Source organism: Chanos chanos, chromosome 3 (assembly GCF_902362185.1).
Source record: "Chanos chanos chromosome 3, fChaCha1.1, whole genome shotgun sequence".
Classification (NCBI taxonomy): Eukaryota; Metazoa; Chordata; class Actinopteri; order Gonorynchiformes; family Chanidae; genus Chanos; species Chanos chanos.
Window position 1 is genome coordinate 5,608,092 of NC_044497.1, and position 23,781 is coordinate 5,631,872.

General features: G+C 43.2%; 2 protein-coding genes across 3 annotated transcripts in view; one reads left to right on the top strand and one right to left on the bottom strand.

Annotated features, from left to right (window-relative positions):
* Positions 1-1,467: 1,467 nt before the first annotated feature.
* Positions 1,468-12,566, bottom strand: gars1 (glycyl-tRNA synthetase 1). Its single transcript, XM_030769595.1, has 17 exons — positions 12,318-12,566; positions 11,537-11,638; positions 11,107-11,209; positions 10,238-10,379; positions 9,323-9,411; positions 8,034-8,110; positions 7,652-7,797; positions 7,244-7,393; positions 6,471-6,633; positions 6,143-6,307; positions 5,130-5,237; positions 4,487-4,632; positions 4,129-4,214; positions 3,624-3,733; positions 3,057-3,150; positions 2,726-2,916; positions 1,468-2,357 (listed from the first exon to the last, which is right to left on the bottom strand). The coding sequence occupies exons 1-17, from the start codon at positions 12,564-12,566 to the stop codon at positions 2,232-2,234; spliced, it is 2,247 nt and encodes a 748-aa protein (XP_030625455.1). The 3' UTR covers positions 1,468-2,231.
* A 6,742-nt stretch (positions 12,567-19,308) lies between these two features.
* ctdspla (CTD (carboxy-terminal domain, RNA polymerase II, polypeptide A) small phosphatase-like a) overlaps positions 19,309-23,781 on the top strand; it is a 36,483-nt gene continuing 32,010 nt past the window's right edge. For both annotated transcript variants that reach the window (XM_030769611.1, XM_030769612.1), the window contains exon 1: positions 19,309-19,661. In XM_030769611.1, coding sequence (XP_030625471.1) covers positions 19,586-19,661 — 76 coding nt within the window. In that variant the 5' untranslated portion in view covers positions 19,309-19,585. The remainder of the gene's footprint in view (positions 19,662-23,781) is intronic.

Consider the following 23,781-nt stretch of genomic DNA (forward strand, 5'->3'; position numbering starts at 1 on the left):
TCCATACACAGATTAAAGTTCTTTGTATTTGCCGAATTTCTTTGGATCCGGGATTGCCAAACACACAGATAGGAAACTGGAACGGGAACGAGCTTTGATCTTCACTGTCTATAAGACATGGTCGTCCTTTCTAGATTTATATTCTTACATCTCTTTCACAGGCTATCTCCCACCAAACAGCTGCTTGATAAAACCGGCAGAGAACACAGATTAATCAGACGCAGACTCTCTCTCTCTCTCTCTCTCTCTCTCTCCGCCGTTATTTACCATTTGCGCATCTGTTCATGCCGGCGCTGTTTCTCCAGATGACCTAAACCTGGGGGTCGTTGTAGATGGAGGCGAAGTTCACACTTTTCCAACAAATCCTGGAATAAACCAACACTTGTTCTTTACAAAACTGTACTAAACCGATTGAGGGACAGTTAAAGGGTTCATTACTGTATTATAATAAATGTAAACGTAGGATAAATTGCTACTGTGGTTCCTGACTGTTACGTATCACACCTTTGTATTTTCATGGGCTTTAGATTTGAAGTCAAGAATTAAAGTGTAGAACCTATAAAGGGTTTACAACAAAGTAACAATAAAAAGGACCAGGGTACTAGTACTAGGGTATATTAACACACATTATTACAGGCATATTAATATGATTGTCTCTACGCCAACCGTCAAACAAAAGATTAGTTTATACAGTTTTGTTTTTTGGGGGGTTTCTTTCAATAGAAAGTACCTCCTCATATATTCAGTGTCAGAGATTTGCTCTTCATGTTGAACTGAGTGTGTTAGTTCTGACTACAGTCACTGTTATCCTTTGGGAGGAGCACTGAGGTCAAGAGCCAAGAAAGCTATAAAAATAAACATTGACATAGTACACTGTCAGTCATTGCCTAATTCAGTGATGTTGTGTCTAATCTTTGTGGGTTCAGTGTATTGTTTATTGTATTACTGATGAATTCCACTGAACCATTAGCATTTTCCAGACCTCTGTGTTAGCTCTCATATAGTGGCCATCAAAGGCATTTGGATCTTTCAGGAATCAAGCATAAAAATCTTGTTGGTCAGGTGACGGAGAATGGATTCAGTATTCCCAGTTTAAATCCAGGCAAGTGTTACCAGACATACATACCAGAGTTTTGCCAAATATTTGTAATATGAATCTAGTCGTTTATCCAGGGTATCTCAAGAGAGGGAGAGCGCGTTGCCTAGGAGACGTAACTGCTACACCTGAACACAGGTCAGTGGGGATTTGACTGAACTTGGAGCATTTTCTCAGAGAAATTCAGCTGCGTGTCCAACCGCTTCTGTCTGAACCCGCATTTTTAAAGATGAACCGAAACTAAGGGGTGAGTTCTTTTGTCATCGTTGGTGGGAATCTTCTCGGGTGTTCTGTGCTCACGTGTGCATGCAAAAGGCTTCGCAATCATCACATGGCTCTTGAGAGGAGCAGCTGTTTCTTTATTTATTTGGACATGTTTATGGACACATTTCACTCCTGTGCATGTAGCTTCGTCTTAAGTAACGACACACAATCACACAGAGAGAGAGAGAGAGCCCTGTATGTTACACACCCAGCAGCGGGGTTTGTTATAATGACACGGTTCGATTCCAGTCCAATTTCACAACCCAGTAAATGCCAACATAATAATTATTGTTATTGTTCTCGTTATTATTAAGGAGATCTTTGTGAAAGTGATGAGATGATTTTAGACAGAAAAAAAAATAAACAAGCCCCAGAAAGTGCTGGCTTAATTTATTGGCCCAAGATTTGCTTTCCGTGTTTTGTTTTTTTATTTAATCTGTCTGACGCCTGGAATGGTGAAACTGCCTTCCCCCCCGGTACAAGACAACCAAATCCTGAATTTCTTTCTGTTTTCCCTTACATCAGTTCCCCTCACTTGCATTGCATAAAACATACATCATTTTTTTTTTTTTAGCATGGGGGCATATTGACATATTGTGTCCTTTACAGTATAAGATTCATACATGTATAATTTTTTTTTTCATTTTTTTTTTGAAGTGTTAGCAAACGTGTGGAGCTGAAGAAATAAAAAACAAAAACAAAAACAAAAAAAAAAACACCGTCCTCTGTGCCCTCAGATCCTCGAGCGCTGACACCTGAAGTAAAATTGTTCCTATGGGTGCAGGTACAGAACTGTCCATGGGTGGAGAAGGTGGGTGGAGAAGGTGGGTGGAGGTGGGGGGGGGGGCTTAGGACGGAGTAGAGGGTCTTTCTACTCTTCTGCCGTGTCCTTCTTGCTCGTCTCCTGGCCTTCGAAGACGGGGTACTTGCTCTCCACCTCCGCCCACGAGGTGAGGCCGTTGGCCAGGTCGCGGACGATGCCGGGCAGCTCGCTGATCTAAAGATTGTTTCGGAAAAAGGGGTTGGCTTGTCAACCATCTTTTTCAAAATGACGATAATTCAAACATCTGTTTGGTAATATCCAGTCAGTAGACCACTAGTCATTATTCAGGCAGAGAATGAGCATATATATAAGTAATTCTCGCTTTCTAGTTCTGTCTATTCTGTTTCACTGACATCTATACCGAATATGTCTGGGATGAGTAATTCTGTTTTCTCCCCTCTTCAACAACTATGTAAGTATGTAAGCTTTCTGTCCTAACTACTGTCTGTAATGAGTTATGTGAAGACACACTGTCCTGGCAGTCTGATCTGTGGATATGATGGTGTAGGTGTCTTTTGGGGGGGGGGGTGCCGTTTCATTACCTCCACTCTGATCTGCTTCATCGAGTCTCGTTCCCTCAGCGTGGCCGTGTGGGGCGTCTTGTTAACCGTGTCGAAGTCGATAGTGATGCCGAACGCCACGCCGATCTCGTCGGTTCTGGCGTAGCGTCTTCCGATGGACCCGGACGAGTCGTCCACTTTGTGGGACACGCCGTTTTTGGTGAGAGCTTCGGCTGTGGAATAAACACAGTCAGTTACGACATCAGTCTTTTTTGGTTTTGTTTTTTCCTTTCCTCCCCAGTGAATGCCCTTAAACCCCCCCCCCCCCCCCCCAAAAAAAAAAAAACAAAAAAAAAAACTGGTGTATACTCACATAGTTCTTTAACAAAAGGCATGAATTCCTGATTTTGGCTTAGTGGCAGGACGGAGCATTTGTATGGAGCTACAGTGGCAGGGAAACTGAAATACTGCGAAAAGAGAGAGAGAGACAAAGAGAAAGACAGGAAAAAAAGAGGGAGGGAGATGAGATTACATTATGCAGAACTCAAGGATGTTATGTTTTTGTCGGGTGCACACTGGTGACATACTGGTAAGTCCACCAGACGAGAGACAGATGCAACGATGCTAAAGCCCATATGCTGATTCATCTTCTATTTATTATCTGCATCTGAGAACTCCTATAACTTCAGCCTGACGGTCTGGGGTCTTTTTAGTTTCCATAGCAACTGTAAACTGTGGTTTCTAATTGGCTGAAGAGCGCGCACGCGCACACACGCACACGCACGCACACGCACGCGCACACACACACACACACACACACACACAGTTTCCTCAGACAACTGGAATTTAAATTAGGATTGAACGGCAAAACCCAACGATGTTCTGGACCTCCAGTACCAGACTGGACGCAAGCTGATCACGGGTTTTTATTTATATTTACCGTTCTCTGTTCGTCGCCCTCTCTGACGTGGAATGTGTGCTCGAAGATGGAGTACATGATTCTACCGATACCAAAGGAGGGCTCAATCACGTTCGGGACGACCTCCTCGACTAGAGAAAACACACACACACACACACAAAATAACAGAATTAAGTCAACGTGTATTCATACAGGAAGAGCCTCAGGTCACGAGAAACACAGTACTATAAACACTCTCTCACACAGACACAGACACACACACACACACACACACCGGTGTGTATGGTGGGACCAGTACGGGGGACTGCCAGCCGACATCAGCTCTCCGGCACAGAGCTCCACTCTGCTGTGACAAAGCTGGAGCCACAGGCATGAGGGGAAGAGTACACACACACACGCACACGCACACGCGCACACACACGCACACACACACACTTTTATTTAGCCAAACTTTCAGACACACTGTTCCCACATTCACTCCGACATTTCTCCTGTTAAACAGAGCATCGTGTTTTTTGTCCCTTACCGTGCAACGTTTTCTGGAACCTCTTAACGCTGACCATGTCCTTTGTGAGTTTGAACATTTTGCCCTCGGTCTCAAAGGTGAACTCACTGCGCGGGAGAGAGAGAGAAATCAGAGCTGAATCAGTGAGCACGAAAGCACTGGCCGCTTACAGACAAGACATGTGTTGCGTATTATAGCCTACAGTATCCAATCAATGTACTCAATCGATGTAAACTGCACAATACTGTTAGGCTTGGATGACACTCTGAGGTTAACACGGGCGCCAGCGCGTGCGCCTGCCTGTCCACACACACACACGCACGCACGCACACACACACACACGCACACACACACACACAGAGGTGTGCTAAGCTCTCACCCGTTCTCACTGAGGAGTTTCTCCTGCTCTGTAATGTAGCACTCGTCACAGATGGCCAGGTACTCCATGGCCAGCTTGGCGTCCTTCTTATAGGCCTTCCCAATGGCCCCTTTATTTGGCTCAAACTGGACGACATTCACAACTTTGTGTGATTCAGTTAAGGAAAAAAAAATACACACAGACAACATGAAAACCACCCCAGCTGCTCTTCGGGACCTGACGATCAACCCAATCCATCCATCTGGTGTGTGTGTTCACTACTGGTGTGTTGGATGGGTTAAATGCAGAGGACAAATTCACTGCTCACTGTTCACAGTGTGTGTGTGCAATCACTGAAACTTAACTGAAACTTAACTAAACAAAAGACAATGAAATGGTCATAATTACTTAACGGAATATTTTACAATTACATAAAGACTTCAACCAGACCAAAGGACTAATATATGGACTGATACTTGGATTTTGAACATAGTTAAACATATCAGATGTTTCTATTTGGGACAAATGCCTGTGATAAGCCAAATGGTTCACGTTTCAGGGTAGAACATTTGGAATGTTATGCGTGGTCCTGAGCGTTTCCATGGTGACGGAGTGACGAGAGGCGTGACAGCCGTGCAGGTGCAGTGTGACGGGTGAAGGATATGGGTTCTTTAAGAGGCTTCTCTGCCACCAGAGGGACTTTAGTGGCCCGGGCGTGACACAGCAGGTCATAACAGGAGCGGTCGGCACAGCCCACGATCTCAATCCAACCCTGAGAGACAAAACACACACACACACACACACACAGACACACACACAGACACACACACACACACAGACACAGACACACACACAGACACACAGACACAGACACACACACAGACACACACACACACACAGACACAGACACAGACACACACACACACACACAGACACAGACACACACACACACAGACACACACAGACACACACACACACAGACACACACAGACACACACACACAGACACACACACACACACACACAGACACACACACACACACAGACACACACACACACACAGACACACACACACACACACACACACACACACACAGACACACACACACACAGACACACACACACACACACAGACACACACACACAGACACACACAGACACAGACACACACAGACACAGACACACACACACACACACAGACACAGACACACACAGACACAGACACAGACACACACACAGACACACACACACACACACAGACACACACAGACACACACACACACACACAGACACACACACACACACACACACACACACACTTTATTACTTTGACTAAATACTTTAGTCAAAGGTCAAAGCTGTCTCAGGGGATTATAGTTACAGGTAACAGTCTACCTCTGTATCTGTGTGCGCGTGTGCACGTGTGTGTGTGTGTGTGTGTGTGGGGGTGACTTCTTTGCTCTCCATTCTGTCTACAATCAACAACCCCATATTACTCCTTGTTCTAAGGATCTCTAACAGCCCAGCACTGTCTCTGCGCCCATAAATCTTGACTGACTTGACTGATCAGAAGGATAAACAAACACACTCTGGAGGCAGAATCATGCAGGCTAGCTCTGATGCTAAACTCTGGGCGAGGCTCTTTATGCTCAGGGGATGGGGGTCACATGAAACTCACGTAGGACGTTTTGGTCTCGGCATCCCAGCAGTCGCAGGCGTAGTGGGCCATCTCGTTATCCATGTGCTGACGGAATCGCAATTTGTCCTTGGCCACGCCCACTCTGGTCAGATAGAGGTAGATCCTCCCGATGAAGTAGCCCAGGACAGAGTTATTAATAATACCCTGGAAAACAAGGGACCAAATCGTTAGCTATGCGACCTCAGATCAGGTTATGACGTACACTGGCAAAGACAAAAACACCTGCAGATAAACTAAAGACATAGAGATTTTCTTGCTTTGGCCAACGCTTCCTTAAAAGGAGTGGACATGAGCCCAGGTGACTCACCTGCTCCACAGCATCCCCTAGTCTCATGAGCTGAGCTGATTGGCCGCTGGTCTGTGCTTTGGACGAATAGAGCAGGATCTCCAGATCAGCCACGTTAGAGAACTTGGAGTGAACCTTCTCACTGGGATCGACAAAATGCTCGATCTCGGCCATGGTAAACTCTCTGAGCGGGAGACAGGATCCAGAACATCGCTTCAGTTTACTTTAGTGTCCTCTGACACCGTTTCCAACAAGGCACACCGCTCAGAACGTCCAATCAAAACTCAATCTTTCTCGCTCTCTCCCTCTCGCTCGCTCTCGGCTTGGAAGTAGCTGCTGCTCTGTGTTTTGTATTGTATCGTATTCCAAGTTCTCCCTTTTTTTCTTCCCTCTGACTTTCCTTCTCTCTTTTGGACACACATTTTTCTCTCTAATGCGTAACATAAATCACAACTAAAAAAAGTTTAACTTAAGGCATTCGTGTGACGTATGTTTGAAACTACATATTCAGTTTGCTTAAAGTTTTAGTACAAAAATGATTTAAGGAACTCGTGCAGTAGAACTGGGAGAGAGCCCATTACAGCCAAGGCACACGTGACTCCCGGAAGCGGACGACAAGTTTATTTTTCTGGACATCTTTCAGCGCTCCCTGACGACTTTCGCTAAAATTCTCGCAGTGGTGGTGACACAAAAATCTAAATGATCTGGAAAAGCGTTGCCATTACTCGTTCCACCTCAGAACATCAAAACCAAACCCCACCCCCAAAAAAACCCCCAACTGTCACAGCACAGACCTGACACGGATGAGTCCTGAGCGGGGGGAGATCTCGTTTCTGAAGGAGTTTCCGATCTGAGCTGCAGCAAAGGGCAGCTTGCCCTGGTTAAACTCCAGCAGACGCTTGAAGTTGAGGAAGATTCCCTGAGCAGTTTCTGGCCTCAGATACCTACAGAATGAATACAGTCGTTATTTTTTTTTTTTTTAAACATTATTAATCATTATTTTAATTATGTAAGAGGCACTGCAAAAAAAAAAACCCAGCAAGCTCAGAATTCTCCCTTAAACTGAGATGCACAGAATTCATGCTGCTTTGTTATGATTCAAACTTTGTGATATTTTTTCAAATTGACTTTCACAAGCCACAACGCACTGGCTCAGTAGATCATAAAAGGCGTGTGGCGCCCTCTAGTGACCGACCGCTTACCCTGGCATGTTCCCTCCAGGCCCAATGGAGGTCTGGAACATCAAGTTGAATGAAATGGGTGGTGTGAGGTCATTTCCTGTGCTGGGCGACTTCACGTTGTACTTCACAAACAGGTCAGCCAGGTCCTGCTGCGAGTAGTTGTCCATCTGAAAGCAGCCAAAGCAAAGATCAAATTCGCCCTTCGAGTAAACCCCTTTTACAAGAGAAGTCGACGGATGACCACACTGAGACAGCTCACTGTCAAAAGCTGAACGGTAAAAAGACAACAGGTGTGCCCGTCAACTTGTCAACATTTCCACATCGTGTGTAAGCTGACCCCCCTGCCCTGGTGTGTGAACTGGGAAAGCCTGGTGTGTGAACCGGGAAAGCCCGAGAGACGAACCTGAGTGACAACGCTGTCCATCTCGCTTTTCTTCTCAGCAGGACACTTCTTATCACTCATCAGCTTCTGAAGATGAGCTGTGATTGGAAGAGACAGGAAACGTCAAAGTAACGATCAACACCCTGACCGACGAGCAAACAGATTTTTTTTTTTGTTTGTTTGTTAAACGCAGTAAACTTCACGGACCTGTTCGTTGTATCTGTAATTCTGTCATCCCTGGACTGAGGAAGAATCAGGCACTTCAGTAAAACTAGTATTTATTTTATTTTTTCAAACAATTATTCCTATTCTTATTCTCAGTAAATGGAAGGATTCACTTGTACAGGGCTAAATATCTTAACGCAAATTTCGACTGAGGTCCTGTCTCTGTTGGCTGAACCTGAATGACATTTAATTCTACTTCCTCTTTAACCTCTCTCTCTCTCTCAGCAGACTGACAAGCCCAAAACAGCACAGTGGTAACCAAGATTCCAGAACTACCATCTCCACCACTTAGAACTAAAGAGGTTTTTTTTGTCTTTTTGTCCTCCAGCTTGAAATTCCCTGCAGTTTTAAATTGCCTCTACTCCCCTCCCCCTGCTGTTCAATCCGTGGCCCTATTCTGTGAGCGCGATCCCGTTCAACCCCACCCAACCCCGTCGTTTTCTCAGCCCTCTGACAAAAAGAGGCGGAGCCAGAGACAGGTCGCCCTGAGAGGACAGAGCGGGACTGGGCGGGGATACTTTCATTCTCAGCAGAACAGGTACTGGCTGGTGATTAGTGATGTACAGCCAGGAAAGGCGACTCTGACTGATGATTAGTGATGTACAGCCAGGAAAGGTGACTCTGACTGGTGGTTAGTAATGTACAGCCAGGAAAGGCGACTCTGACTGATGATTAGTGATGTACAGCCAGGAAAGGTGACTCTGACTGGTGGTTAGTGATGTACAGCCAGGAAAGGTGACTCTGACTGGTGGTTAGTAATGTACAGCCAGGAAAGGCGACTCTGACTGATGATTAGTGATGTACAGCCAGGAAAGGCGACTCTGACTGGTGATTAGTGATGTACAGCCAGGAAAGGTCACTCTGATTGGTGGTTAGTGATGTACAGCCAGGAAAGGCGACCCTGTTCCTCAGTGTCACTGTCTGTCAGTCCCTTTCAGCCACACTGGACTCTATTAACCAGACCCTGCTTTCCTGTGGGGCTGCAGGACTAAGTTGTGGTACCACGGCACTACAGAAACAGGGCTACTTATATCTGATACTTACAGAGCAAAAAAAAAAAATAACTAACTAAATAAATACCGTACCTTTGAGAAGATGATCTGCACGGAAGCATTCTCCGTTTTTCACATCCTTCACCATGTAGTCCGCAAACTTCTCCACGTGCCCTGAGGTCCTGAGAAACACACACATTTCTTTATGGTCACGTTTACTATCTGAGTCCTGACACAATGAAAGCTACATTAAAAAGGTAAAACAAGAATACTTTTTGTTTACCTTTCTTTGGTTTAAGAAAAAACAAAAACAAAAACAATACTGTCACTGTTAGTGCTGCAAATTTGAAAACAAGCGCTAATCTGGAGCAGGGCCAATCGGCACACTGCAAATTAACCACCCGCATGCTAACCAGCCCTCTGATTGCTGGCCGTGAATAGCATCTGAAGATGCACCACTCTTTGTAAGATAAGGACTCCACATCTTTCTATCAGGGCCAAGCATCCAACAGTCTGTCTGTCTGTCTGTCTGTCTGTCTGCTGGCATTGCCAAGTACCCAGATACTTCCCCTGATACCAGACACTCTCAACTCACGCACACTACCAGTCATTTATATATTCGTTAAAATCAACAGATCCGGAACAACAGCATTACCATCACTAAGCTTAAGCCTCCCTGCCAACAACTACAGGAAAAGGCAGCCACTGATACAGACACAGACATTACTGATAATTACCTAATGAGTTTGTGATGTCAGGATAGTGTGTGCATGTATAATACAGTCTGTGTGTGTGTGTGTGTGTTTGTGTATGTGCGTGTGCGTAGGAGGGAACTCTTGGTGGGCATTGTGGACGAGACTATGTGTGTGTGTGTGTGTGTATGTGCACGTGCGTATGTGTGTGTGTGTGTGTTGTAGGGGGGCTCTTTGCGGGCATTGTGGAGAAGACTGTGCGTTTGTGTTTGTGTGTGTTCTTGTTATGTATATTGTGGAGAAGGCAGGAGCTCACTTTAACACAGGCTCTGGCGTGAGCATGGTGCAGTCGATCTCCAGGATCTGCTCCTCCTGTATGAAGTGCTGTCTCCAGGTCTGGAGAATGTTGTTCTTCAACGCACAGCCCACAGGCCCAAAGTCATACAGCCCACTCACACCTGAGAGACAGACAGAGACAGAGAGAGAGAGAGAGAGAGAGAGAGAGAGAGAGAGAGAGATGGGCAGAGAGAGAGAGAGAGAGAGAGAGGGAGAAATGCTAGTTACGAGAGGATCCATTCTATATTCATACTTGCATTGGCAACAATAATATCCAAATGTCTAACATTCAAAGATTCTGTTGTGTTTTGGTAAAAGTCACATGAATGTTCCGCAGCAACACAAAACGATGAAACAGGGAGTAGCTAGTGACTGACCCAAGAAGCAGCAAACCAAACAACATATGTATAAGAAAAAAATGAGAGAGAGTGAACCATCAAATCTATGTGGCAAAGAACACCTGTCAAGGACAGTATTTTACCATGTGGCCTACAGGAGCTTTGGGGCTTTCAGCTTAACCTGACACACTGCCAAGTTACCCGAGAGTTTGGTGATCACTGTGTCCTTGACAACCAGACATGCACATCACCTCAACACTGAATACTGTCACCAGTCCATCACTTATGGAGGAAAGTCCATTAGTGAAAACTAATGGAGGTCTTTCCTGTACCACTCTTTAACTGTACAGGCCCAGATTAAACATACACTCCACAGTTTTTCGTGTTATCAACGGAATCTATTGATTGTGAGGAAACAGAGTGGTTTAATCATACTTATATAAAAAGCAGATGTTCTTGCGTTTGGAAGGAAAGAGAGTGCAAATTATACACTCAGCATCTTAACACATACCTCCATAGATGGCGAAAGCCTGGTCATAAAAGAACCGCCTCTTCAAAGTGTCTTCCATCTTCGTTCTGTCCACAATGTCATCTTTAGGCTGAAGAGAAAGCTCCTACAGAGGAGAGGAACACACGTCACTGGTTTGTACTGGATGACGAGCAAGCTAAAATTAATTATTTGACCACTTCTTAAACAAGCTGATGCGTGTTTACATCAGGAGCAGGGTCACTACGCTTCTTAGTCATCCGTTGTACATTCTCTTACACTGACTAAAAAAAGGCAAACATCTCTTGACGCTAGTGAATCATCAAGGTATCCATCTGCGTGCAAAGACAGCAGGTGTAGGTGTTTGCTTCATGTATCGACTGACGACTTAAAAACGACTTAAAAACAAACAAATATTTTTTTCTGTTTGAATGCTACACTGAAAAAGCCTCACCTTAGCTTCGAGGGTCCGTTTGCGAGCCTTCAATTCCGCAACCGCTTTACTGATATCCACTTCGGGGGCGTTCTCCGCTTTCATTTTACGCACCAGCTCGCCCTGCACGGAGAAGAAAAAAAAAAATGTGTAGTGCTTAGTTTAAAACGAGCTGTAGCCAAAAATAGGGGTAAAATCTGAGATTTGGACGTGGAATGGGAAAAAAATGACATGTTACTCCTGGTTTTATACTCCGCCCTCTCACACTGCTTTCTGGAATGACAGGAGCTTGCTGAAGCTACAAACGTGGCAGTGAGGACTCCACACAGGCAGACTAGCCAACATGTGCACGTAAAAAAAAATCAGCCTATTCTACTGCTATGGACTGGAAATACGTCTTGAAGTTTTGACTCTGACGAACGTTTCGCACTGAATTTTGATGACTATGTTTAACCCACGCTTGGATTTTCCGTCTCACTGATTACGAAACGGCATATGACGCTAAGAGGTCTATTAATATTACGGTCCTCCCTGTATGTATATTATGAACGTATATGAAGTTCATCCGCATTGAGAAAAACGATCATCTCTACTTATTTCTTCTCTCTTTCATTCATTCATTCATTCATGACGGCCTGTAAGCTAGCCGGCACGTCGTATTGTTGTTAGCAAATGATGAGACCCTCGCCAAGAGCCAATATAGAATAAACCACTGTACTGAAGAGTACATACTGAATGGGTACATACTGTATGAGTAAACTGAGTTAGCTATGTGGCTAATTTATAAGGTTCACAGATGTACCTGTTCTTTTACAGCTTGCCTCAAGGGAGCCAGCACTTCTTCAATATTACCATCCATGATTTGTCCTTCAGAGAGCTGCAACCAAAGACTTTTCTTCTTCTTCTTACACAAGCAGACCGACAGAGAGAACTGTCTGGCTAAAACAGAGGTACAGAGGGCCTGTGGGGTAGCCTGAGCCCTCGGAAAAAAGAGGAGGGTTGTAATCTGGGTGCTGGTCTGCAGCAGTGCTGATGTTGCTCTCCGAAGCATGGACTTAAGCGAAAGCGGTATTCTCCGCAAGAGCGGAACAGAATGATGAAATCGTCAGAAATGAGTAAGTGGCGGCACCGTTTTCCAGCCGCACTTTCGCCAGTTTGCAATTGCCGCCCTGCAACAGTCGCATGTAAACGAAGTGCAACAGATTCGATACAAAATGTTCCTCGGTAGAAGATATATTTCTGCCATTTTAATTTGGTTTAATGTTAATTTATACCGCAGATTGTAGGCTTCAATGTATCTGATTGAATCATGCAGAGATTAAGTTGTGTCCTTCTTGAGATCACTGCTACAGGTTGAGTGACGCGCATATACCAGTTACTTTTAGAATTATTCTTCTAACCGAATTAATTTGTTCAATGTTCGTAGCTCAAGTTATGATGAAAAAACTGGTGAAACGTTTACTATCCTGTTTATCCTACCTACTGTATCTTCTGTTGTGACCACTAGATGGCGGTGTCGATCTGAGGAAAATTGATAAATGTGCGCACAATTGTGGATTATTGATTATCATTAATTTTACGTCCTGTGTTCCATAAAGTCATGGAATACACCTATGGTGGAGAAAAAACAACAACAACTACAAGTCTCTCTGTGACCCGCATATTCTGTCTCTCTCTCTCTCTCTCTCTCTCTCTCTCCCCCTCTCTGGTTGTGGTGGCAGTTTTTGTTTTTTTAAACCTGTGATTAATGTTTATAGGTTCGTAGAAGTGGGACTTATTATGAAACACTGAAAATATATGACATTCTGTGTGCGTAATTTTTAACAGCATGTCACACTATACATAACCTAGGAAAACAGGGCCGCGCAACCAATAGTATTAAAGTATTAAAATAAAAACACTTTTAATTAACATAGCATTTTGACAAAAATAGACCAAAAAAAAGGAGAAAAATGGATTTCAGATAGTGACTCTGACAGGTCTTAACAGTCAGTGGATGTTGGACGGCTGATGTTAAGACGCTGGAGTCACTGACGACCTCGTTGTCTGCAGCATGCCCTGCAGTGTTGCCTGTGAGTCTTTGTAGTACAGACCAGGTCAGGCCGGGGCTCTGCTTGACTGATAAGAGGGGTCTCTGTTTGGTTCGGCTGTCTGCTATGCCGACTGTCGTCCATGCCTGATGTTCTTTTATCCATTTTCTACCATTAAAGAAAAAAAAAAGAAAGAAAAGGGGTTTGGAAGGGATTAGAGAAGTTTCCAAACTTATCAAACATCTTTTGTCATGCGGAGTAAGCAGTATCAAATATCAACTCAAACAAATCTGTTTCCTCTGTGAAGTCTCTGTGCTGATTACCTGCAGAGGGGTCTTAACAATAATCTCCAATAATCTCAAAGAGGCGACTGGTTCCCACAAGCAGACAGAAAATCTCTCCCAGGGTACAGAGTGACAAATCCACAAATTGTAAATCTTTTGTTGTCCTCCACTGCTCTGCCTATCTCAAGCAATCTTTCCCTAACTCTCCTATGCCAGACAGGCCTTCTAACTTCCTCTTCCTGGCCAGTCTTTGACTCAGTGTGATGGGGAAGAGCTTCACTGACATTGGGTGGTAGTTGGGTTGCTCTGGTTCTCAGGTGAACTGTGTTAGCATTTTGGTTGTCTTGTTGGCATGGCGAGGGGTAGGACAAGCTTGCCCTGAGTGGTAAACAGGAATGCACCGTGTTGGGTCTGCATAGCTCAGACGAACTGAATGATGGTGAGACTGTTTATGACCGTATTTGTAAAACAAAAGGAAAAAAAAAAAAAAAGAAAGAAAGAAAGAAAGAAAGAAAACAGGTTTAAAGTCAACAGCAAATCAGAGGGGTGCCACTCTGTGGAAGGGAGAAAGTGCAGTTGTGACTTTGGAATGTTGATGATGACAGTTTAGAATTCTGCATCCATTCTGCTGCAAGAGACATTATGATGTCACAGCTATCATGCAGCAAGCCCACAGGAAATGAACTGAATTTATTATGGCTATGTATGTGTATTGTACAGATCTGTCTACTGGGAAGATGAAAGGGGATGTTATAACAAATATAATTACAGAAAATGAAAAAAAGGAAAAACAAATGTGCATGTGTACTGAATACCATATTTCATTTCTCTCTCTCTCTCTCTCTCTCGGTGTGCAGTGTGTGTGTGTGTGTGTGCGCGCGTGCATGTGTGTCCATGTGTGTGTGTGTGACTTTATGTAAATGATATCAATTATGCAACTATCCCAAATCTGACATGTACAGCATAATGCCTGAAATTAAATTTACAAAATCTGGCCACAAGATGGCAATACAGGATCATTGCCAAAATGGACTTCCATACTCTGAGTTTCATAACTCATAAAATAATTTCATTATGACTGTTTTTTGGGGTTTTTTAAAAATCCATTCTTCTTCTTTTGAAACAAGACTATTGCCACTCTGGGATGAATTTTATTTTATACCCACAGAGGCTTCTCAATTACATTTACCAAATATGCTGAATTAATTTGATTAAAAAAAAAAAAAAAGACAGCCTTCACGTATCAGGCCAGACGGTTTAATTATTCAAACTAAAACAGCAATGTTCTTCTTTTTCCACCCCCTGGGGCCTCCACTGCAAAATGAACAAACTTACACAACACTTCTGTCTTAGGGAATACATTATGGCAGATCTGTCAACTGACAGTTATTAGTTTATTAGTAAGAAAGGAAACAAGACGACTCAGACCAAATGACAAGCCCATTTTAATTTGAAAACACACAGAAAAATGATGTCCCAAGAAGACGCCACACAAGCTGTCAACATTTTTTTTTCTTCATTTAAGGTCCTGGTCGTAGTTACGAGATCAGACGTCTCCGTCTCCGCATCACAAGCTCAGTAGTCCATAAATACTTGAGGTATCGGTTTCCATACCGCCGGTGCCCCCCCCCCCCCCCCCCCCCCCCAAAGCCAGGCATACACGGGCACAGTATCATGCCATGGTTATGATAAAAAAGTCTGTTAAATTAGTCCCACAGAGAGTCATGTCACATCTCCTGCTTAAACTTTCAGACTAAACACCCACCTTCATGAAAGATTCAGTAGCCGTGGCACCTCCTCGCCGTTCAGGAGTGAGACCTGAACAAAATGATATCGCAGAGGGAATGCTGCAGTTTCCCCTCATTCTCTCTTTCTCTCTTTCTCTCTTTCATTTTTTTCCTCCCTAATGCTGTTGGCAGATCGCAGAGTAATCATAAACTAGAAAAAAAAAAATCTCCAGGGATCATATGTAAACACCCTCTAATTACATTAACAATGAATTTATTCAGTCCTTGTACCATCTTTTAAAATTGTTATTCTCAATACGGAAAGAAATTGTTAATTAATATCAACCAAAAGACTCTTTACACTTTTTAATGTAGTTTTTTCTATCTCCTCAATATGTCAGGAGAGATGCATTGTTTTAACAGTATTTCATGATTTCTCTTAGAGTTTACACAATATCTCTCCATTCATTTGCTTAATTATATTAGAAAATAAATATTATATATTTATATTTAAAAAAAAAAAAAGGCTACCTTGAACTATGTTGAATGATTTAACATTGAAGCTTTCTCACTGAAAGCGGGGGAAGGTCACCTTAAAAAAAAAAAACAAAACAAAAAAAACGCAGAAAACAAAAAACAAAAAACAAAAACAAAATGATCATATTAAACATTCTTTTATAGGCAGCAGGCGATCTTCACAGCAAGACTTCAGACCAACAACAAAACAGTGGCCCTGAGTCAAATACCAAAGCTTTAATGCATTTCTGATCAAATGGAGACTGACGAAATTGAACCGCCTGACCATGCCTCCTACTAGTGCTTGTTGTTTTGTTGTTGCTGTTGTTGTTGCTTTTGCTATTTGTTTGTTTGTTGTCTTTTTTTAAACGATAACTTATTCTGTTTCATTCCTCAGCGTTCGGGTATCAGCTGTCATGTTGTCTCTCAGTCCCGCGGTCGTTGTATGTTTTATGATGAACTTACTGGGGAGAAATGTGCCTCGTTCCTTTCATTTAGAGTCATTTAAGTGTGTGGTGTCAGAGAGGTAGTATAAGTCAGTCATACAGCAGTACTATGCTCTAACATTACTATGTGTTTAATGTTTTGAAACTGGTAACCCACGCCATAATTCAACCCAAACCATTACACAGTAATGTATGTATTCAGCATGGATAACGTGTACAATGATTGTTGCTAAATGAATGGGCTTGTGAATATAGCCTGTTTTAGAATAGATCGTAAAGGCAGACCATTGAAATGCAAAGTGCAACGTGTGTGAATACAAGATGTGAAGGGTCCTGATTAAAGCCATGGACCACTCATAAGTCAATGCAGTGTACCAGAGTATGAGTAATTTCAGTCATTCTCCACTATCCATTTATACAAATTCATGAAAATGAACTTGCGGCAGGGGAAAGGGCTAGGTTGAAATTCAGTAATATGGGGAGTCAGATTGATGTGAACTAAAGTGACAGCTTGAAGAATCCAATAAAATCTGCCCCTTGTGGGAAAAAGAAAAGGCATTCTGTTCATTCTTTATTTAGATTAAAAAAAAAAAAGGAAAGCAAGGTGTTAATTTTCCATTTTACCTTCATTTCCAAGAAGTAATTTTGTTCTTAATTACTATTGTAATTGCGTTCTTATTACTACTGCAACGTTTTCTCTAATTACTTGAATAATTCTCGTAGCATATTTCTTTCCCTGATTTAAACTGATCTTAACTCAGAAATCAAATGTTCGGAATATGCTTAAGCACCTGTCTGAACAAACCACATTTCAAGTATCATTTTGTAACTGCATTCTTAGCAAATACATAAATTCAGATTATGGTAAAAGTAAGAGAAAAACCCACAAAAAGTGTCTTAAAAGGGCGTTAGCCTACCACGAGCCATCAAAACAGCTTGAGTGAACCTTGGCATAGATTCCATAAGTGTCTGGAACTCTCTTAGAGGGATGTGACACCATTCTTCCGAGAAAAATTTCCATCATTTAGTGTTTTGTTGATGGTAGTGGAAAACACTGTCTCACTGCTCCAGAATCCCCCATAAGAATTCACTTAAGCTGACATCTAACGACTGAGACGCCGATAGCATGTGGTTCACATTGTTTTATGTTGTTTTCATCTAACCATTCGGTCGCTACGTTCAGTGAGTGGTCACGCCCCCCAGGATGGGGCCATTGTCATAACAGAAGAGACATCTACAAACAGGGTGGAAATGAATGAAGGTGGTCACTCAGAATTCCTCTACTGGTCTTGCCCAACATGGGATGCCCGTCACACCATAACAAAGCCACCAGAACCCTTCTCCATGGGAACAAACCCCTCCAGTCTGAAGGTCTCTTTTGAAATGCACCACACACGCGCTTGTTTGTTGAAAACAGGGCGAAAAATGACTAATCTTACCACATGACCTCTTTTCCATTACACAGTGGATCTCTGCCCAGGTGTTTTGCGTTTGTTTATTTATTTAGTCGTTTATTTATATATTTAATTATTTACAGGTTTGCATTTTTAACTGTAAAAAGGGGTTCACAGGCCTACAGTTTCTTTGGAAACCTCTCATCCCGTTATCCCGTTCTTAATGTACTGATATTTGTGATCAGCTTTAGGCAGAGCCGTTTGTCTGTTCTGCCGTGCATCTTGAACCAATGCATATCAAGGTCGGTGAAGATGCGCTCCCAGCTTCGGTTGACCCTCTTTGATGATGCGTTTCCCCGGGACTTCCATAGCATAATCACCACAGCCACTGTTCCTCGGGAAACATCACTGATGGTCCTAGCCAAAGTGCCCCTAATCACCCATTGCTCGAAGACGCTGGGATGTCCACCGACAGCCAGGGAAGTGACCTTCATTTGGTCACGTGTTTATTTTATTTTGGCAGTAATTTTATTTTGGCAGTTACCTTTGATGACTAAAAAAAAAAAAAAATTTAACAGCTTTCATTCCCCACTGCTGGGAAATTTTAGAACGTAGCGTTCTGCTTTTCACCGACCTTTAGCTCTAGCCTACAGTAACCCAACCTGACCAAAACAACACCCAGTGGAAGCGTGTCGTCAAATGTCAAGGAGTTAGTCTACATTTTGTAATCTGAAACTGTACCTCAAGTGCGGAAAAGAGATTGTGAAGTGGAGTCGAAACCTAATAGTGGTTTATTGTTTAGTCCTCACATGAAATGTGCGTGTCTCTTCGACGGCAAATACAACACAGTAACCTGTACTGATATCACTGACATCGGTCCACGTCCAAGAAAAATGACAGTATGATAGAAGAAGACAGAGTTCAGGAGAGTTATCGTACCAACCGATACATTTTGAACACACATTCATTTGAGTAACTATTGTGAATTGTGTATACGCTCTCTCAAAGTCATTTGGATCGGCAATCTGATATTACACATGCAATTTTCACGCTAAATAAATGCCATGGAAGCAAGTTTAACCATAGATTATTTATACATATCATACACCATACGAAGTCTGTTTAATAAGAACATATAGAAGTACAGGTTGAGCCGACAAGTAACCGCTGCCGACAGCACTCGTGAAATGCTGTCCAGCCGGCGTGAATTACTGCTTTAGCCTGATCATATTTACAGCAAATATGGTGCAATGTTTGCATGGCCACACACTCAGTCAGTGGATTATGCGATGAGACAATAAAATCAACACAGAACTGAAGAGCGTCTGACAGACGTTGGTGCAGCGACCAAGAGGCGGAGGCTATTCTGCACCCACAAGCGACCAAGCTGAGAGACCAATGCGCGAGTCTTTGTTTTGGCCCCGCAGTGTGTTTGTCACCTCGCTAAGATATTGAAACGTGGCTGAAATGTTGTTAGTTATATATGATTGACGCGAAATTTATGCTCACGTTGGATTAATCATAAACGAAAAGTGGATTTTGATGCGGAGAGATACCATAAGCGGTGTATGGTGTGCGTTTCGTATCGGGACAGTCTTGGCTAGCTCGCTAGCAAGCAAGCTAGCTGCATATTGTAAAATAAGTGATTAAAGGAGGAATACAATTCCGTTTCCATGGACAACACGTCCATAATTACCCAAGTCGCTAATCCAAAGGAGGAAGAAATAATTTCTTCATGTCAAGAAAAAGGTAAGGGTCTCGGGGAAACGTTGTTTTGTTATTAAAGCTAATGTTTTGCATTGAATTTGACAGCGCATTGGTGAACATACTGGCACAAGAAGGCGCTGCTAAACGCACGCAACTGAGCGCCTTTCAGAGGGTTCGACAGCGTCTTGCTATATTATTCGTATAGCAAAGTTTAATGTTGTTAAACCCACTGGTTTGTTAATATTTACCCTCCCAGAAACTTAACTCTATATACGTGGTTGAACATTAACATTTTTTAGTTAATATGTATTGTGCGAGATTCCTGTGGTGGTTTAACGGATTGATGGTGTAGCCCGCTGTGCTGAAAGACAAATATAATTCCATAGACTGTACCTTAGTCCCTTAATTAGTTTGACGAGAGAAAAGGCAAGGAACATTTGTCAACGAGCCAGTTACTCTAATGAGGTCTAATAGTATCAAGTCAATGAACTTTGGATCAGAATGCTAGTGACACGGTAAACTAGACACCGATTTCAAACAACTATTGCGAGCTAACGGTGTGTATCAACCTTTATTCACCGTTTCTCACACAGAGGCTTGCTATCCACAGAGTACCCGTAATAAACAACGTAAGTGAACTAAGTGCTGTGAAAGGTAGCCCTTACGCTAATTCGTGACCCCTAATGAGTGATATTCTTTAATCGTAAATCGTTATGTACACATTAATCCACACCTTATTTCGTTAATAATTTTATTACACATTCTCAGAACATGTACTGCGTCTCACAGCATGTATTTTCGTGCTACTATAGTTCAGTGAGCAGGGGGGCGGAACATAAATCTTAGGTTTGTTACCTGGCTCATAGGTCGTGTATTTACCTGTTGGGATTATCTGTGTGAGCGTGGAGAAATTCTTCTGCTCTGCTGTCCTGCCTTTTCATAAAGTGCAAGGACGCGCCATGAATATATAAGCATATACGTTGAATTGACACGTCAAGCGCATCCCTTAAAACAACGGAGAAGAATGTAAATAAAAGCGCCAAGACAATCTAGACCTAAGCAGATAGATACCGTGATTTTGACCACTTTTAACATGTTGTTTTCCCTCCTGTTATCTATCTGCCGTATGCGTTCATGTTGTGATTGATATAACCTACCGTATTTTCTCACCGATTGTCTTATACAAGAGGTAAGACATTAAACAAGCGAAAATCTCAGTCACGAAAGGTCAAACTGTCTCTGGTGATTTTCTCTGGCATTACTTTGCATTGCTTCTAATTTAAGAATAACTCAATTTGTTCAAATTGGGTGAGTCTGGCAAAAGCAAACGAATATATCTCTACCTCACCGTAGGAAAAATTTTGCCTCAGTCTTGTTTGGTCTTAGAAGTGCTCAAGACCTGTTTGGAGTTTCGAATACAGAAAAGCCTTATTCTGTCAACGATGTCCTTTGCGACTGCGAGCTTTCACAAACTCTCAGGCATCAGATGTCGAATGTGAACCGCCGAGAGAACATGGGAGTTTTGCGCTAAGAGGATACAGAACGTTCAGATGCCGGATAATTAAGATATCTGTAAACAGTTCTCAAATATAACCGCTGCGAGTCTGTTTTTACAGTTAGGAATACAAAAATGTGTAGAAAACTCACAGTGAGCAGCTTTTAGCCATTTTCTCTTAGACCTGACTGCATAAATAATGAAATATAAATGTCTGACTTTTATGTAACGATTAGCCTACATTATGCATTCTCATGCGAGTCAGCAATACCCTCGATTTTTTACATGCATTTCAAAGCATCGCTTGATTTACCCTGTGTAGACTCGAGGGACCAGATTCACATGCTGTCTACATGTATAAGACACTTAGACACTGTTCACGCAGTTCCGACGTTGGGCGTAGACTGCACGATGAAGTTTTTATTTAATAATTCCCGAAACACTCCACGTTGCAACAACTGTCTAGGCACGTTTTAATCCACAGCCGTTACCTGGTAACGTGGTAATTAACATGTGATTTCCAGTTTATGACATGTCATAAAAACGATTCAGCCCAATAATGTGAACGACTGAGACACGAGTGACGATTTATTTCACGTACGCACTTAGCAGCTTGTCGGTAGCCTAAACAGTTAGGCTATAGGAAACAGTTGTGTGTGGCTGAAGTGCATCCTAAATGTTTGTCAGTCCGTTTCATATGTGTTGTGGTCCTCTGAAATCTTCCACTGAGCTTTAACAGATGGTGGTCCGGGTGCTTGGGGGAAGCTTACTAGAGTAAAACCCAACAGAAGGGCATAGTTTCTGGGAACATGGGCAGACCTTTCCCTGCATATCCCCAGAGACTGGGCTTGTGTACTCACTGGATGGACCCAGTGTTCCCCCTTTATGAGCGATGTGCCAAAAAAAAAAAAAAAAAAAGCCACATGACAGAAGAATCTTTCAGGTCGTTTCTCATCCTCCTGTGACAGCACACGTTTGACATCTTGTATGTTCTCAATTCAAGCGCAGAGACATTTCTTTAACATGGAGAATGTAGTTCTAGTCTTTTCCCTTCAAAAGATATAGGACATAAAAGGGCACATTAGCATCTTCTTATCTGAAGGGTTTTTGCCTTTGATTAGTCAAAATAAATCGCATTGTTAATTGTTATTCCATAGAAGTATGACCCCCACCCCAACCACCACCACACACACACACACACACACACACACGGCACTGCCTGCTACCTTTCCTTACTTGAAAAGCTGAGGCCAACAACACATTAAAATGCATTTGATGATGAAGCATAAAATCACATCCCCTAAATCTGTCTTTATTTATACGGCTTGGTTTAGTGAACAAACACAATGCATATGTACACACACACATGAAACTTGAACTTGCGTTGCAGCCTCTTTAATTAAAAGGAGGAAAAGGCCCCTCAGGTTGTAATAAACAGATCAGTTAGTATAATTACTCCCAAAGATTTTAATGAGAATTATAATGGATGTGAACAGGCCTGTGAAGATCTAGGTGGGTGTTCCCCGAAACACAGAACAGTGGTTACCAACAGTAATGTCAAAGTCACTAGAAACTGGGGTTTCGTTCTAGCATGTAGGAGCATAGAAAGGGTTTTGGTAGGAGTAGAGTTTGTAAGAATTTCATACATCCGTTCTACACCTTGCATTTCAACGTGCAGCGTCGGAAATGGTTTTCAACACTGCAGTAGCTTCAGATGTGCCCTCAGGTAACCTGTGAGGCTTGTAGAGACTTCCCTGTAAAGGCAGACCTTGAAAAATCATAACGTTTTAGTTTTTTTTGCGCCGGGAGGCACAGAAGGACGCCTGACGCAAACATCGGCACTTCTGGGGCTAATTCCTCAGCCGCGTTTTCCGCGCAAGCTGTCAACAGATTCCACCGCGTGTCACAGCCGCGGAATCCCGCCGCCACCTCTCCGCGTAGACCGTCTCCATTACTGGGTCCCAGGATGCTGCAGGAGAAAGGAGCTGCCATAAAAGAACACACCGCCGCGTCTTGAGCCGCTGCTAAAAAAAAAAAGGGGGGGATCAGAGAGGACCAAAAGGAAAATGGGGGGGATTTCCCGACGTTGTGAAATCAGGACACCGTCACAGGTTCCCCCTTATGGAGAGGGGCCTTTCTGCCCCCCCCCCCCCCCCCCCGAGCCCATGGCCTTGGATCAGGGCAAGCACTCCCTGAATATTTCAGTGTTGGACGCCGGCTATTTTCAGAGCGCTATCGGTTTCACCGCGAGTGAAGAGGCGGCTGACAACCCCGAGCCGCGTTTCGAGAGTGTCGCGCGTTCGTGTTGACGCTTATAGATTTTTTCGTCATTTATTATGAATGGCGTTTAACGAGCGCTGCGTCGGGGATCGTGTCGCTTCGGGTTCCTACGCTGGCAACGCCGCAGTTTATAAAGTAATAGAGTGACAGAGAGAGCGCGAGAGAGAGAGAGACAAAGGGGGTGCTGTGAGGCTTAGACAGAGGTCATAGAAAATGTCAGGTCTTGAAATAGCCCTCTTTCTCTGGACTCTCCAGGAGCCCGCCAGCTCATTTGGTTCCATTCAAGTCATACCTGGAACGCAATCCAAACCGCCATGCCACAACGCATGCACAGTTAAAAGACTACTATACTGGCTGTTATGACATTATATTTTTGAAATGCGGTTG

Excerpts from the sequence above, each read along its gene's own strand:
- gars1 (XM_030769595.1), bottom strand. The coding sequence starts at position 12,566 with ATGCTTCGGAGAGCAACATCAGCACTGCTGCAGACCAGCACCCAGATT. Across the intron at positions 3,151-3,623 it reads AGGGCGACGAACAGAGAACG|TATTTCAGTTTCCCTGCCAC; the intron begins GTAAATATAAAT and ends CTCTTTTCGCAG. Across the intron at positions 2,358-2,725 it reads TGAAGCAGATCAGAGTGGAG|ATCAGCGAGCTGCCCGGCAT; the intron begins GTAATGAAACGG and ends AACAATCTTTAG.